We start from the raw sequence: 13,048 nt of genomic DNA on the forward strand, positions 1-13,048 counted from the left end.
AAAGAATAGAAAACGGCGTGGGACGGAAGATGCTGATGCTGATGCTGGAACTGGTCTTGGAAAGAATCTTGATATGGGATTCTGAAGAAAACTAACCCTAACCCAACTGAAAAGAATGCGGCGCTTTGGGAGGTACTGAATCAGGGGCGTTACATCTGGGGAAGGCCGCCACTGCCTTCCAGGTCTACCCCACCAAAGCCTCGTCGTGTTCAGGATCACCAAATCGCATAGAGTCTTGAAAGTTGTGCACTATCTACAAATATTTCGAATATCTTTATTCTCCGTGGAAATGATCATCTGGTTTTCGTTTCATAAGCCCTGTGCTTCATCTCACCTCTTTCCTCTCTTGAATATTCTGGCTCTCTTTTGTGTTAAGACATGAGATAATGACATCCATGGATATCACTCTCATCGTCTTGGCTTCATATATGACATATTTCTAGCGATGCCATATAGGCGCCCCAGGAACCCAACCCTTCACCCTCTGACAAACCAACAAGTCCTGCGCCCCCTCCTCATCCTCCCCCTTCGACCCAATCGTAGCATAAATCGTGAACCCACATCTCTCCAACGTCTCAATCAACTTCAGCAGTATAATCCTTGTCGTGACAGTGTCTGTCCCCGAAGGATTCCACGGCATGTTTGCAAGATGCACCTTGACGCGGTCAGATGTGATTTCACTACGTCTTATGTCACGACCAAATGTTTGGAGGATTGCGTCTGTGAGGTCTTTGGGTGGTGAGTCTACGATTTTCAGTTTATCACTGTTGTCGAAGGATATGCAGATCCAGTCGCAGGGCGGTGGGATGGGATCTTGTTTTCGAAAGATGAGGGAATCTGGTACGTCAGTCAAGTTCACAGGAGAGTAAGAGAGTCTTACCTTTACTCTCAGACTTGAGCGTGATCTCCATAGATCCTTGCAACACCCACCCCATATCAAACAATTTCTCCAGAATTCTCAGCATTAATCTCCTCGAATCATCGTTCCCACCAGATCTATGCAACCAAGGCCTTCCACGAAGCCTGAATTCCATTGACTCCCCATATGGTTGCACATGTGCGAGACCAGGTGACCACCGCGCTGCGACGACTTCTTTGATGCCTGATACTTCTGCTTCTGTGAAGTTGATGAGACGAATGCGGTCAAACATGTTGAAGGTCATGCAAGCGAATTGGGTTTTGAAGACGGGTGGTGATGAGGCCATGGTCTCTTGGAATGATGGGGGAAGATCGGGGGTTTTCTCGGGTATTTCTGTGGCTTTGGAAGTAGACATCTTGAAATGAGTTTATAGATTGAGTTGTGATGCTAAATGATGAAAAATGATATGTGTTGCGCTGGGGTTGTATAGGTATTGGTGTCGCGCCGTCACTAGCTTTAACACCAAAAACCTTCTGGAATAGAGTGGCTTCCGGGTGCTTTATACACCTAACCTGGCTAACCAACTTCTGTTGGTCCTGTGCTGCCTTACCGTGGCTGTGCGGGGCGCGGGGCGCAGCAAGATCACCACCACCCTCAAACCGATCCTCACCTACTGACTGCTTGCTGGCCATAAGCTGATCATTACATCTTGGCAACAGACCCCAAAGTTGGAGCAGCAATTGGCTTTTTTTCATTCTCTCTCATCAAAGTCTTACAAGTCTAGTATAACACGCCCCTCCTCTCCCCGAAACTCCAATGCCATCTACCACCGCCCAAGTTCTACAAGCAAAAAAGTAGTAAAAACTGCCGTGTTCTGTCATGCCGCCGCGCCGTTTTTTGTTTCGCCCGAATGATGATGTTACTAGTATACAAAAATGTCTTTTTCGTGGTATCGCCGTGAGTGGCTATTATGTGCTTTGCTTATCGTTTGCGTGTGTCCTTGCCCTTCTTCTTCCCTTTCTTTTTGTCCTTGGGGAGTTCGAGTTTTGTGTCTTTAAGTTGCTCTGCCATTATGCTGAGCATGTAGTCGTCAATGTTGTGCATTTTGTGGCCCCATGCGTTGTACTCCAATTCTTCTTCCACTTGAGGCGTGTCGAGATCATCGAGCCCGCCGTCGAGAACAGACTTGCCGGCGGGGGTACCTTGTCGCGCTGTTGATGTGCCGGAAGCATTGTTGCTGGGCTTCTCGGTAAAGTCAGCATCGTCTGCTTGGATTTCCTTCTCTGCGACACGGGCTGCTGCTACATCCTCTCTGTCTTCTGCTTGTTCAAGCGCTCGACCGACTCGTCGTTGATCAGTATTGGTGTCAGGGCCGCCGAGGACTCTATCCAAGGCAGCGTCTGCAGCATCCAATCCTTCGCTCTTCGTGTCAAGTTTGTCACTGAGGACATCCCGTACAGAGAGCTTGTTGAAGTAGTCCGTCGTGAATTCTCCTTCTTGAATGACCACATCATCTAGCATTTGCTTCTGGGAAGCTTTGCGAAGAATGTTGGCTTCAATGGTATGTTCACTGACTAGACGATAGATGTGTACATCGCGAGTTTGTCCAATACGATGGCATCGATCTTGACACTGCTTGTCCATGGCGGGGTTCCAGTCTTGGTCATAAAAGATGACGGTATCTGCACCTGTAAGGTTGATGCCGAGACCGCCCGATCGAGTTGACAGAATGAAGCATAGAATTCGCGGGTCATTGTTGAATCGGTCGGTAAGAATTTGTCGCTGTTCCACCTTGGTAGCACCATCCAGACGGAGATACTTGTGGCCGTGTATGTTCAAGAATTGTTCTAGGATGTCCAAGACCTTGGTCATTTGTGTAAAGATGAGGGCGCGATGACCACCCGTCTGAAGCTTTCGCAGTAGCTTGTCCAAAACTTGGAGCTTTCCGCAGTCGTATTGTAATAGACGCTTGTCGGGGAATTGAATGCTGAGTCGCATGCGCCCTTCATGCCATGGATCGGGTGGCGCTTCTTTAGGTAGGAATGGTGCCCATCGGACGGGTTTCGAGAGTTTGAGGTCTTCATCTGTAAATGCTTCAATTCCTTTGCGACCGAGGACAAATTGATCCATGTCTCTGGTCACAACGGCCGGCGTAACACATGAGAACTTCTCAATGGTCGTCTTGAAGCTGTCGGCACGTTGATTGACGGTCGGTATCATCGACTGAATGAGCCTCGATTCCTCTTCGAACCAAGACATTACCAGACGGGGGACTTTAGGGCGAGGCTTGTATGGCCTCTTGTCGGTACCCATAGTCAATAACTCTACCAAGTTCTTGCCATAGATAGGCTTCTTCTGGCGGCGCAGGGCATTAAGATATACGCAGTGTTGAAGTTCTTCAAAACGTCCCCACCTTGCGCCACTCTCCAAGTATGCGATATTTGATGCGACTGTTGAAGGATCTAGGTGGTCGTTTGCTTGGTGTGCTCGGGTTCTTTGAGCCTCTTTAAGGTCCATTAATATTCGATGAGAGCTAAGTTGCGAGATTCGTTCAGCCTGTGTTGTGGAGAGGGTTTCGGATTGTGTGGGAATGAGGTTGAGGAAGCCGAGGCTGACGTCTTTCATGGGTTTGGGGTCGAGAAGTAGCTTCTGAATCCTTTGCTCGATAAAGTCATAGTCTGAGACGACAGACTTGCTCATTCGGAAGGATGTCATGATTGGTCGGTCGACGAAGAGATCTGGGTGGTTGCAGACCTTTCGCAGCTGCATCAGACAATTGATGATGGACAGATAATTGCCAGAGTTTAGTGTCTCCTTCGTGTCATTCCGTGAGAGGAATCCATCGTAGAGCTCACGTTGTCGTTTTGAGAGTCGGCAAAACTCAACGTGCTCATACTTGGCGGGCATTTGCTTCTCGACATCGGCTTTCAATCGTCGTAGTAGATAGGGTCGCAGAACTTTGTGTAGCTTCGAGATAATAGCTCGTGCCTCATCGTCCATCTGTTCTCTTCCACTTTCGAGAATTTGCGATTCAGGCTTTGCGAACCAATCGTGAAACTCTTGCAAGTCGGCGAACCCACCCACACCATTTTCGGCTGGCATGAGGAAGAAGAGGAGTGACCAAAGTTCTGTGAGGTTGTTCTGGAGAGGTGTGCCTGTGAGTAGTAGCCGGGCTTGGGTGTTGAAGCCAAGTAACGTCTGCCATCTTTGAGATTTGAAGTTCTTGATGTTGTGCGCTTCATCAAGGATCATGTAATGCCAGCGACGTCGCTTGAACACTTGTTGATCTTGAAGAACAAGTTGATATGAGGTAATACAAACATTCCACACATCATCGTTGTTCCAGCCTTGTCGCTTGCGTTTTCGTTCCTCCTGAGATCCGTAGTATGCCAAAATTTTAAAGCCAGGGCACCATTTCTTGAACTCCATTTCCCAATTGAGCATGACACTGGTAGGGACTACAACAAGATGCGGTCCCCAAACTTCGTGTTGACATGCTAGATGTGCAAGAAGAGCAATGGTTTGAATCGTCTTGCCAAGACCCATTTCATCAGCAAGAATACCATTGGTGCTGTTGGCGTAAAGACCTGCCAGCCAGTCAAGTCCATCGCGCTGATACTCTCGTAGTGTGCCTCTAAGAAGAAATGGTACATCAATCTTGTGATTTGATGATTGCTGGGGTGAAGCAGATCGGCTTGGTCCAGTTTTGTCTACAACCATCATCTCCCCAGAAGAAGCCGTGTCCAGCTCAGATGGCTTGGTTTCTGATGTAGGAGGGGGAGACATACTATGAGCACGACTGGGAGGATTAGTTGGTTGTTCTGATGTTGATCTGTTGTTTTCCGAGGGTAGAGTTGGTGCGGGTTCTTGTTCCTGGGTGGGTTCTGTCATGACAACCTCATTGTCTTGTGGTGTGAAGCCCTCCGCCACCGGTGCCTCAGTGACGGTATCACCATCGACCGGGACAGCCTTAGTCGCCGCGTCGGGTGCATTAGTCTCTGGGGTCGGTGTTGAGGTTTGTTTCTGTGCAATATCGGCGGCCCCTTCATTTTCTGTCGCGTTGTGTTTCTCAACAGAAGCTCCCTCATCCTGAACCTCACCATTGACCTTTGGCGTTGACTCATCTGCGTCAGCCATCTCAGTATCCCCATTCTCGGTTGGCCCTTCTGTCGCAGCTTCATCGTTCATCTTCTTCAGCTCCGACTTGCCGAAAAGAAGTCCCAGGAGACCACCTCCAGCATCTTCATCAGACTCTTCTTCCGATTCATCATCTCCCTCCTCATCACTATCCATATCGGTAGACCCCATATCATCATCCATATCAACAGACTCGTCGCTCGTGTCGGCATTTTCTGTCGCGGTCGCTTGGGCAGTATCGACTGCATCAGTGTCATCGCGGCTTGGTTCGGTGATCGGTGTTTCTGCATCCGGCTTTTCGAGTTCTGGTATATGGGCATACTTTGCTCGCAGCTGTTCTTGTGTCAAGTTCTCATCACCAACATCCTTCAAATCCTCCTCTTCGTCACCCTCTTCCTCATCCGATGACATTATATCGCTGTCGGGGTCGTCTTCATTATCTCCGTCTTCTCCCGACGCCAAGTCAAGGTCATCATCGTCGTCGTCCATGCTCATGTCGTCGCTTAGACCATCGAATCCATCCTCTTCCTCTTCAGAAAGTTGCTCGGAATCCAACCCTGCTCTCCGGGCTTGTAGTTTCTGCTCAGAGAGGTTAACAGCTTCATTCAAAGCTGCCTTGACTCTCTTCTGCTCTTCTTGTTCCCATTCGGCCAACCTTCGACGATTGACTTCAACACGAACATTCTCCCACGTACCGAAAAGTGCCTTCATCACAACACGATATCGAGATATCCATATTGCTCTTTGCTCGGCTTCGATCTCTTCTTCTGACTTTGGTTGGCGCCGTAACCACTCCTCTCGACAAGCTTCAGCCACTTTTTTCGCGGTCAATCGATGCCGTTGTTGCTCAGCCAGCATCAATTTTCGAAAGTTCGTCATAGCCTTCACCATGTGGTCTTGTCGAGCCCATTGCCTAGGCGGCTCTTCTTCTGCTTCCGGGAGGAATACTGAGCAGCGCCCTTGGGAGAGTAGCCCACCATCTTCAACTTCTTGTTCAATTCGAAGGATGGTGCGCGCGTCCTTGACAGCCATTTCATCAGTGTAAGGAGGGCCATCTTCAGATGCCTGGAGTCCACCCTCCTCAACAGGAATGTCACCAGCTCGAGCCCAAAAGTCTTCAAAGTTCGTACCAATCTTGGGTTTCTTTCGGACTTGATCAGGATGCACTAGAGGAATATCACCAGAGCGTCCGACTCGTAACTTAATGCGGGGCGATCGATTGGTAACATTTTTCGATTCTTGAATGTCGTCTTTGACGTCGCTAAATCGTGCGGATCTTCTAGATCTAGTCGAGGCTTTTTGGGGAGAAGGGCTTCGACGTCGGGTGGATCGGGAAGGTCGGGTTTCTGTAGGCTTTTTTGAAGATTTTGGAGTCGGCGCGGGTGTTTGCTTCGAGGGAGCTTTGGTGGCGGGGCTAGCTTTGTGTGAGCCGTTGGGCATCTTTCTCGAGTTGCCATTAGTCAACTGAATTTCTGCCTTTGGTTTGGAAGCATTGGAATTTGCGCCAGATCGCCTCGTGCTTCGAGTTTTTGTATTTGATTCGATTGGGAGTGTATTGATGCGGCCCGATTTTCGACGTCCATTTTCCGTGAATGACGTCGGCCCGTCGGCAGATATCTTCTTCCATGGTGGCGACTCGGGCTTAATCTTTTTTGGCGTACGTGGAGGTGTTGATTCTCGTGTGCGTCGTCTTTTTGCAGGTCGTTCATCGTCATGGACATGACCGTTTGGCTGTGATTCCGGTGCATCGCCGTTCGTTTCATCGTGACCATTAGTCATCCCGTTCAACGCGTCATCCCCATTGACATGCGCCTCAGGCGCGTTCTCGTCCTTGATGGCATCAGGGTCCGACTTGGGCAGCACGTTGGCGGGCGACGCGGTCTCGGGCATAGTCGCAACGTGGAGACAGTGGACGCAGGGGGCGTTTTCTCTGCGAAGCTATCATTTGCGGGGTCGAAATTAATGTCTACAGAATAGTAGCGCTTCAGCGGATATTCATACAAATTTTGCACATGTTCAGATGCCTTGCGGGCGAACTGTGTGGAATTTAGTGGTAAAATCCAATGTCGTCAGCAAAACTTTTGAGCTGGGGAAGAATCGAAGATGCACGCCCCTGGACCTCCAAATGAGCTAACCGAAAATGGCCCGAACGCGCTTGTTGATGCCTGAGGCCCAACTTTCGGTTGAGAATCATCACAGCCTCCATTGGCTAAAGCTTCAACGAGCATCACATCACGTCACAGAGCAATTGGTCGCCGCGACACTGTCACTCGGCCGAGGTATGTTGTCAGGAGGAACTTGATACATTTCCGATTGATCGCTAACTTCTCAGATGCTCCCTCAACGAATTGTGCGGGCCTCGGCCCTGCGCAGCACCATGACAGCTGCTCGACGACTTCCCACGATCCAACGCCGAACCTTCCTCCCCGATCAGTATACCGACAAGAAGGTCATTGACCAGAAGTACCCCGAGCCTCCCAGCTTGAGCGAGGCCGAGGACCCCGGAATGGTCAGTGATGATGGATACGAGGTGGAACGAAACTGATAATCTCGCAGAACGGCGGCTACATCAACCCTCCCCGAATCAAGCGACAGTTCCGTGACCCTCATGCGAACTGGTGGGATCCTCAGGAGCGACGAAACTTTGGTGAACCCATTCACGAGGATAACGATGTTCTTGGAATCTTTTCTCCCTGGGAGTACACCTGGACTACCACTGGCCCTGGTGCTGTTATGGTCGGAACCTTTATCGCCGTTTTCTTGAGCGTTACCGGAGTTGTCTACCTCAACTATCCCGATCGTCCCGCTTATCCTCGAGAGTTTGAGGGTGGTTTGGAACGAGAGCTTGGTGGCCCTGGAGCTACAAGGGTGAGTGGTCAAGGGTATTGGATATTCGTATGCTAACAGTTATAGGCTCGCATGGAGGGTGATGAGGAACCTTGAGAAAATACTCATTTGTACATAAGAAAGAATGGTTCAATGGATTAAGTTCAATGGATGTTAGGACTGTGTACCATTGCAATTGATGGTTGAGACGAACTGACATGATATGGCTAACAAATGGCTTGACTGTGCAAGGTGTAGTTTGTGGCACGGGACTTGAGTATAATGAGAGGCCAATCAATGGAAACAGTTGGATACGAGGCAACGCTCCTTAATTGCTGTTTGTTTAGAAAAGTATCCCAGACCGTCCTGCTTGCACCGAGTCGAACTTACACCAGTGTGTCTTGTCCTTACCGGTGCCTTTGGTCCTAAAAGCCTGCCACGGTCCCTGGAATCAACCCTATAGACCACGTTTAGTCCCTAAAATTGGCTCAACAGGCTCCTCGTCGCCTTCCTATAAACATAACATAACATCTTAGGCAAGAGCAAAGACAAGCCATGATGTCGTCAATAACATCTCCTCCGACTCTCATCCATCGCTTCTACTCCCCCATATCTCCCATCCGATCAAGATGCGGTACGAGGATTGGGATGTCCTTCTTTTCGAGGAGGGCTCTAGTATTCCCTCTCGGGAATTTAAGGTGATATGTCATGTCGTTCAACATGCGGGTAAGTCAACATTTGGAGTGCCCAACGCCAAAGCTAATCATCGCAGAGTCCATGGGCTCTGCTCTTCCCACCCTTACGTGTTTTGTTCCTGGCCTCAACGCTGGAGTTCCCTTTCGTCTGTCTATCCATTCTTGGAAAGCATTAAAGGATTTAAATGGTGATCATATCCTCAATATCAACAATTCGGTCCTTGAAACCAGGCTCTTTATCGATGGAACTCTTGTTGCGTATGCTTCCCATTTGGCTGCTGGTATCATTGCTAATGATGGCAGATCTACCTCTGCCACCGGCAGCATTCGCTTCCCATTGATCATAAACAGGCAAGGTCACGAGAGCCTCAAGTTTCCCTTTTTCCAGCAGGAACTGCTCTATCAACGTCATTGGAGCCCAGCCGACAACCTCGGCCGTATCAAACTCCTCATCAACCAAAGCTTTTCCAGTGCTTCGCCGAGTGTTTTGTTCACGGGCAAGGTCAACAAGACAGTCGTCTTTTCCTTTCAACATGCACCCCAACACATTTTAGAAGGCCTTCAGATTGCCTGGCCTAACCCAGCCATGTGGAATCGTCAACGCCAACCTTCTGCACCAGCTTCTACCGATAGTTCCCATGTCAGCTCACGTCCACCACTTTTTGCGCGTCGTGGACTAGCGGGCCCGGAACATATTAATGATGCCGCTCTTGGAACGATGCCATTTTCTGGTAACCCTACATTTGGATGCCCAAATACTCCAGTAAACGGGCCAATGTCACCATGGAGTTATGTTCTCGCCCCGCCAGGAAGAGAAGGGTCACCATATTTGTTGGCTTCCGAGGTGCAGCCTCGTAGAAACCACGAACGAGCATGGCCGACTTCTCCAATTTTCACCGACGCCACGTTTAGGTTGGATCAGACCCAGAATGCATCGCAACAGATGTACCCCCAGCCGAACAGTGCTCCGATGTTATTTGTGCAACCTCAGCTACACAGTCCTGCGATTCAAGGGTCGACCGAATTCGGCCGAGGAACTCCAAGAAATCCTGCCAGGCTTATCTTTGCGCCGAAACGCAACAGTCCACAGGAGTCTTTCAACTTGGATGTTATTGAGAGGGCGACAAAGAGAGCTCGAACCAACACTCCAGAGTCTGCAAAGACACTTAACCACGAACAGCAAAATATCAGCCCTCACTTTGGTAGCCCTTACGAGTTGATAAACCTAGCTGAGGATATCATTTGATCTTACGAGCGGATTAGGCGGTCCCCTTGTAGTCAATTACGGAACGCATCATATGACATGGTAGGGGTATGTTATCTCACCGTTTCCGACATTGTTGCTCTTGTCCTACATGTAGCATTAACCCATGTTTTATCACATATCAACATTTGTTGTCTAGCTGGTTAGATGCACAAGCATAGTTTGACCTTCGACAGGCTGTCGTTAATACAACATGCGATGATTCATCAGCTTCGCGAAGGTTCCGGGCTTCCATCTTAATGCCTTGCATGTAAACGACTTTACAGAAATATGAATGGCAGGCTACTGGCAGCTTATAACACCTTGTACGACAGTTGTAACACCCAGTCTCGTCATGTTGACTCACTCAACGTGGAAGATTCGAGGTCGGCCATTCGACCTCCGTCCTCCGGTCCAAAGTTCATTCATTACAAAGCTAGGATAAGTTCGGGCTCGGGGTTTATTGTAAGTCCGCATATTGCGAAACCTCAAAAGTAGGGACCGTTCTGACCATCTCGTTCTCTTCTAAATGATCGAATTGGTTTGGTTAGGGTGGCACAACTTCTCATCCTCAAGCCTCCTCTTATATCGTGTAGCCCATTTGCACCCAACCTATAACGAGATCACTGCCGACCTGATACTATTCGTGGCTTTTATGTCGATCTATGCGAGTTCGTCAAAGAATCAAAGTGTTCACATAGGCATCCACCTCAAGGCCATCGCGACTGAGATGAGATTGGCCACTCTCATTGATCCCAAGATATATGGGCTTACCCACGGCTGAAGCTGAACGGAAACCCCGACAGTCATCTGAGGCTTATAGACAATCCGAAGGATCCTCAAGCCCCACGGCTTCCGGCTTCCGCTAGGCCGCAATTTCTAGCCTGGAGGAGTAAATGCGCTACACAATCTTATTGTTCCACGCTTTCTCTTGGTCAAGGCCACTGAAGTCATGGCAGGCCCCCATATGCATGGGCGGAATGCCACACCTTTGTGCCAGGCCACAACTGCAGGTGAAGATATTTTGTGAAGTCTTGCTGCTGTGTTTTTCCCTGGCCCCCGAGGTAAGACGAAAAGTTCATCGACTCAGCATGAACTTCCTGAAAAGATTCCGTCGTGTTACATCACTCTGCAGGCTTCTCGTGGGTGATTGATGAAGCTAAAAGGCCTGTCTTTCCGCACGCTTGGCTCTCGTTCCAGTTTATTTCCAACAGTGCTCGTTGAAACTCACTGAAGATGGCTTCTATTATGTCCGCCCCAGACTACTCAATGGCTGCGACGAGTCGTTCGCACCTGAGCGTACGTCTACCAAAAGAAACTCTTTACTCATCTTTGAGGGAATCTTCTCGCTACTTTAACTTCGATTCAGAAACGGCCAAGCTTGCTCGGGATGCTGATGAGTGGCTCACAACCCATCCCAACGGTTCAGGATCTAAAGAGTCCAAGGATGTTAACGGTATAAGTCGACCTTCGTCAATTGCCCCAAGCAACTTTAGCGTTCGGTCTTTACCAGCAGACTACAGCATGCCGGAGTATCATGGTAGAGACTTTCCTCATCCTGTGATGGGCTCAGTGCGTCACAACGAGATTAGACCTCGATCTGCTGCTCCAACAGAGAGTACTGAGAAGCTTCGGTCATCGCCTCCCGTGGACGGCGTTGAGCCCACAGGACCTGATCAAGAGTATCCCACTGGAGTGAAGCTCGCCTTGATCACCCTCGCTCTCTGTCTTGCCGTCTTTGTCATGGCCCTAGGTAAGTGTACCATCTCATTAGTGACCTCGCTCACACGTCAGACAACTCCATCATTGCAACCGCAATTCCAAGAATCACCGATGCTTTCGAAAGTCTCAATGATGTGGGGTGGTACGGCTCAGCATACATGCTTACAACGGCCGCACTGCAGCTGTTCTTTGGTAAGCTGTATACCTACGGCAGCATCAAGTGGACCTTTCTGTCAGCCATTGCTATCTTTGAGGTTGGTAGCCTCATCTGCGGTGTCGCCCCCGACAGTGTCACCCTCATCGTGGGACGGGCTATCGCCGGCGTCGGTGGCGCTGGCATATTTGCTGGTGCACTCACCATCCTTGCCTTTTCAGTACCTCTTCATAAGAGACCTATCTATACTGGTCTTGTCAGTGGTATGTGGGGCATTTCTTCCGTTGCTGGGCCTCTGCTTGGTGGTCTCTTTACGGACAAAGTTTCATGGCGTTGGTGTTTCTACATCAACCTTCCCATCGGCGCCATTACCGTTGTTGTCATTCTCTTCTTCTTCCCCGAACCCGAGCGCGATATCGAGCCTGCGACATGGCGAGTGCGCTTCTGGCAGCTTGATCCTATCGGGACTGGCATCTTCATGCCCGCCATCGTGTGCCTATTGCTCGCTCTGCAATGGGGCGGTATCGACTACGACTGGGATGACTCAGTCATCACATCCCTTTTCATGCTCGCTGCCTTTCTTCTCATCTTGTTTGTTTATGTGCAGTACAAGATGGACGAAAACGCCACTGTGCCTCCTCGTATCTTCAAGAAGCGCACCGTCTGGGCTGGCGCCTTTTTCTCATTCAATACGGGCGCGTGTTTCCTCACAGCCATGTACTTCCTGCCAATTTGGTTCCAGGCTGTACAAGGACAAAGCCCTATCATGTCGGGCGTGAGAAACCTTCCGATGCTTCTCGGCATCGTTCTCTGTGCCATGGCCGCTGGTGCTGCCGTCACTGCCTGGGGCTACTACACACCCTTCATGATCGCCGGCTCAATCCTCATGGCCATCGGCTTCGGCATCATCACCACATTTGAAGTCGAAACATCAACAGCCAAATGGATAGGCTACCAGCTCATCGCCGGCATTGGCGTAGGCGTCGGCCTTCAGCAATCCCTTATCGCCGTCCAAGTCGTCTGCGAAATGGTCGACGTCCCTACAGCCACAGCCCTCATCGTCTTTGCTCAAACTCTTGGCGGTGCGCTCTGCGTTACAGCTGGTAACACTGTCTTCACCAACACGCTCATCAACAAGATCAATGAGCATGTGCCCGGTCTTGACCCATACTTTGTCATCGCGACTGGTGCGACGAATATTCGCAGCGTGATCAGAGAGGAGTGGCTTGATGGAGTGATTCTCGCGTACAACGACGCGTTGACGACAAGTTTCTATGTTGGTGCTGGGACCGCGTCGGCGACGATCATTGGTGCGATGTTGGTGGAGTGGAGGAGCGTCAAGGGTCATGACATTGAGATGGGAGCGGCTTAGGTAAGGGTCCGGGGTACCTTTGCATGATGATGGTTGACGT

General features: G+C 49.9%; 5 protein-coding genes across 5 annotated transcripts; 3 read left to right on the forward strand and 2 right to left on the reverse strand.

Annotated features, from left to right (window-relative positions):
• Positions 1-13: 13 nt before the first annotated feature.
• Positions 14-1,378, reverse strand: FOIG_12378 (uncharacterized protein). The gene is made up of 2 exons (XM_031213281.1): positions 881-1,378; positions 14-837 (listed from the first exon to the last, which is right to left on the reverse strand). Exons 1-2 carry the CDS (start codon positions 1,272-1,274, stop codon positions 440-442), a joined length of 792 nt encoding a protein of 263 aa, XP_031057026.1. The 5' UTR covers positions 1,275-1,378; the 3' UTR covers positions 14-439.
• Positions 1,379-1,485: 107 nt separating this feature from the next.
• Positions 1,486-7,137, reverse strand: FOIG_12379 (adenosinetriphosphatase). The gene is made up of 2 exons (XM_031213282.1): positions 6,998-7,137; positions 1,486-6,934 (listed from the first exon to the last, which is right to left on the reverse strand). Exon 2 carries the CDS (start codon positions 6,884-6,886, stop codon positions 1,841-1,843), a length of 5,046 nt encoding a protein of 1,681 aa, XP_031057027.1. The 5' UTR covers positions 6,887-6,934; positions 6,998-7,137; the 3' UTR covers positions 1,486-1,840.
• A 63-nt stretch (positions 7,138-7,200) lies between these two features.
• FOIG_12380 (NADH dehydrogenase (ubiquinone) 1 beta subcomplex 8) lies at positions 7,201-8,377 on the forward strand. The gene is made up of 4 exons (XM_031213283.1): positions 7,201-7,275; positions 7,329-7,505; positions 7,553-7,864; positions 7,910-8,377. The coding sequence occupies exons 2-4, from the start codon at positions 7,329-7,331 to the stop codon at positions 7,937-7,939; spliced, it is 519 nt and encodes a 172-aa protein (XP_031057028.1). The 5' UTR covers positions 7,201-7,275; the 3' UTR covers positions 7,940-8,377.
• Positions 8,378-8,451: 74 nt separating this feature from the next.
• FOIG_12381 (uncharacterized protein) lies at positions 8,452-9,991 on the forward strand (the record flags this gene model as incomplete). Its single annotated transcript, XM_031213284.1, has 2 exons — positions 8,452-8,548; positions 8,595-9,991. The coding sequence occupies 2 exons, from the start codon at positions 8,452-8,454 to the stop codon at positions 9,761-9,763; spliced, it is 1,266 nt and encodes a 421-aa protein (XP_031057029.1). The 3' UTR covers positions 9,764-9,991.
• Positions 9,992-10,996: 1,005 nt separating this feature from the next.
• Positions 10,997-13,008, forward strand: FOIG_12382 (uncharacterized protein; the record flags this gene model as incomplete). Its single annotated transcript, XM_031213285.1, has 2 exons — positions 10,997-11,513; positions 11,555-13,008. The coding sequence occupies 2 exons, from the start codon at positions 10,997-10,999 to the stop codon at positions 13,006-13,008; spliced, it is 1,971 nt and encodes a 656-aa protein (XP_031057030.1).
• Positions 13,009-13,048: the final 40 nt, after the last annotated feature.

The sequence above is a fragment of the Fusarium odoratissimum genome (assembly GCF_000260195.1).
Source record: "Fusarium odoratissimum NRRL 54006 unplaced genomic scaffold supercont1.26, whole genome shotgun sequence".
Taxonomy (NCBI): domain Eukaryota; kingdom Fungi; phylum Ascomycota; class Sordariomycetes; order Hypocreales; family Nectriaceae; genus Fusarium; species Fusarium odoratissimum.

What these genes read in the sequence shown, in the direction of transcription:
- FOIG_12378 (XM_031213281.1), bottom strand. Translation starts at nt 1,274, where the DNA reads ATGTCTACTTCCAAAGCCACAGAAATACCCGAGAAAACCCCCGATCTT. An exon ending in GCTCAAGTCTGAGAGTAAAG is followed by an intron (nt 838 to 880) that starts GTAAGACTCTCT and finishes CTGACGTACCAG; the next exon opens with ATTCCCTCATCTTTCGAAAA.
- FOIG_12380 (XM_031213283.1), top strand. Translation starts at nt 7,329, where the DNA reads ATGCTCCCTCAACGAATTGTGCGGGCCTCGGCCCTGCGCAGCACCATG. An exon ending in AGGCCGAGGACCCCGGAATG is followed by an intron (nt 7,506 to 7,552) that starts GTCAGTGATGAT and finishes ATAATCTCGCAG; the next exon opens with AACGGCGGCTACATCAACCC. An exon ending in GTGGCCCTGGAGCTACAAGG is followed by an intron (nt 7,865 to 7,909) that starts GTGAGTGGTCAA and finishes TAACAGTTATAG; the next exon opens with GCTCGCATGGAGGGTGATGA.
- FOIG_12379 (XM_031213282.1), bottom strand. Translation starts at nt 6,886, where the DNA reads ATGCCCGAGACCGCGTCGCCCGCCAACGTGCTGCCCAAGTCGGACCCT.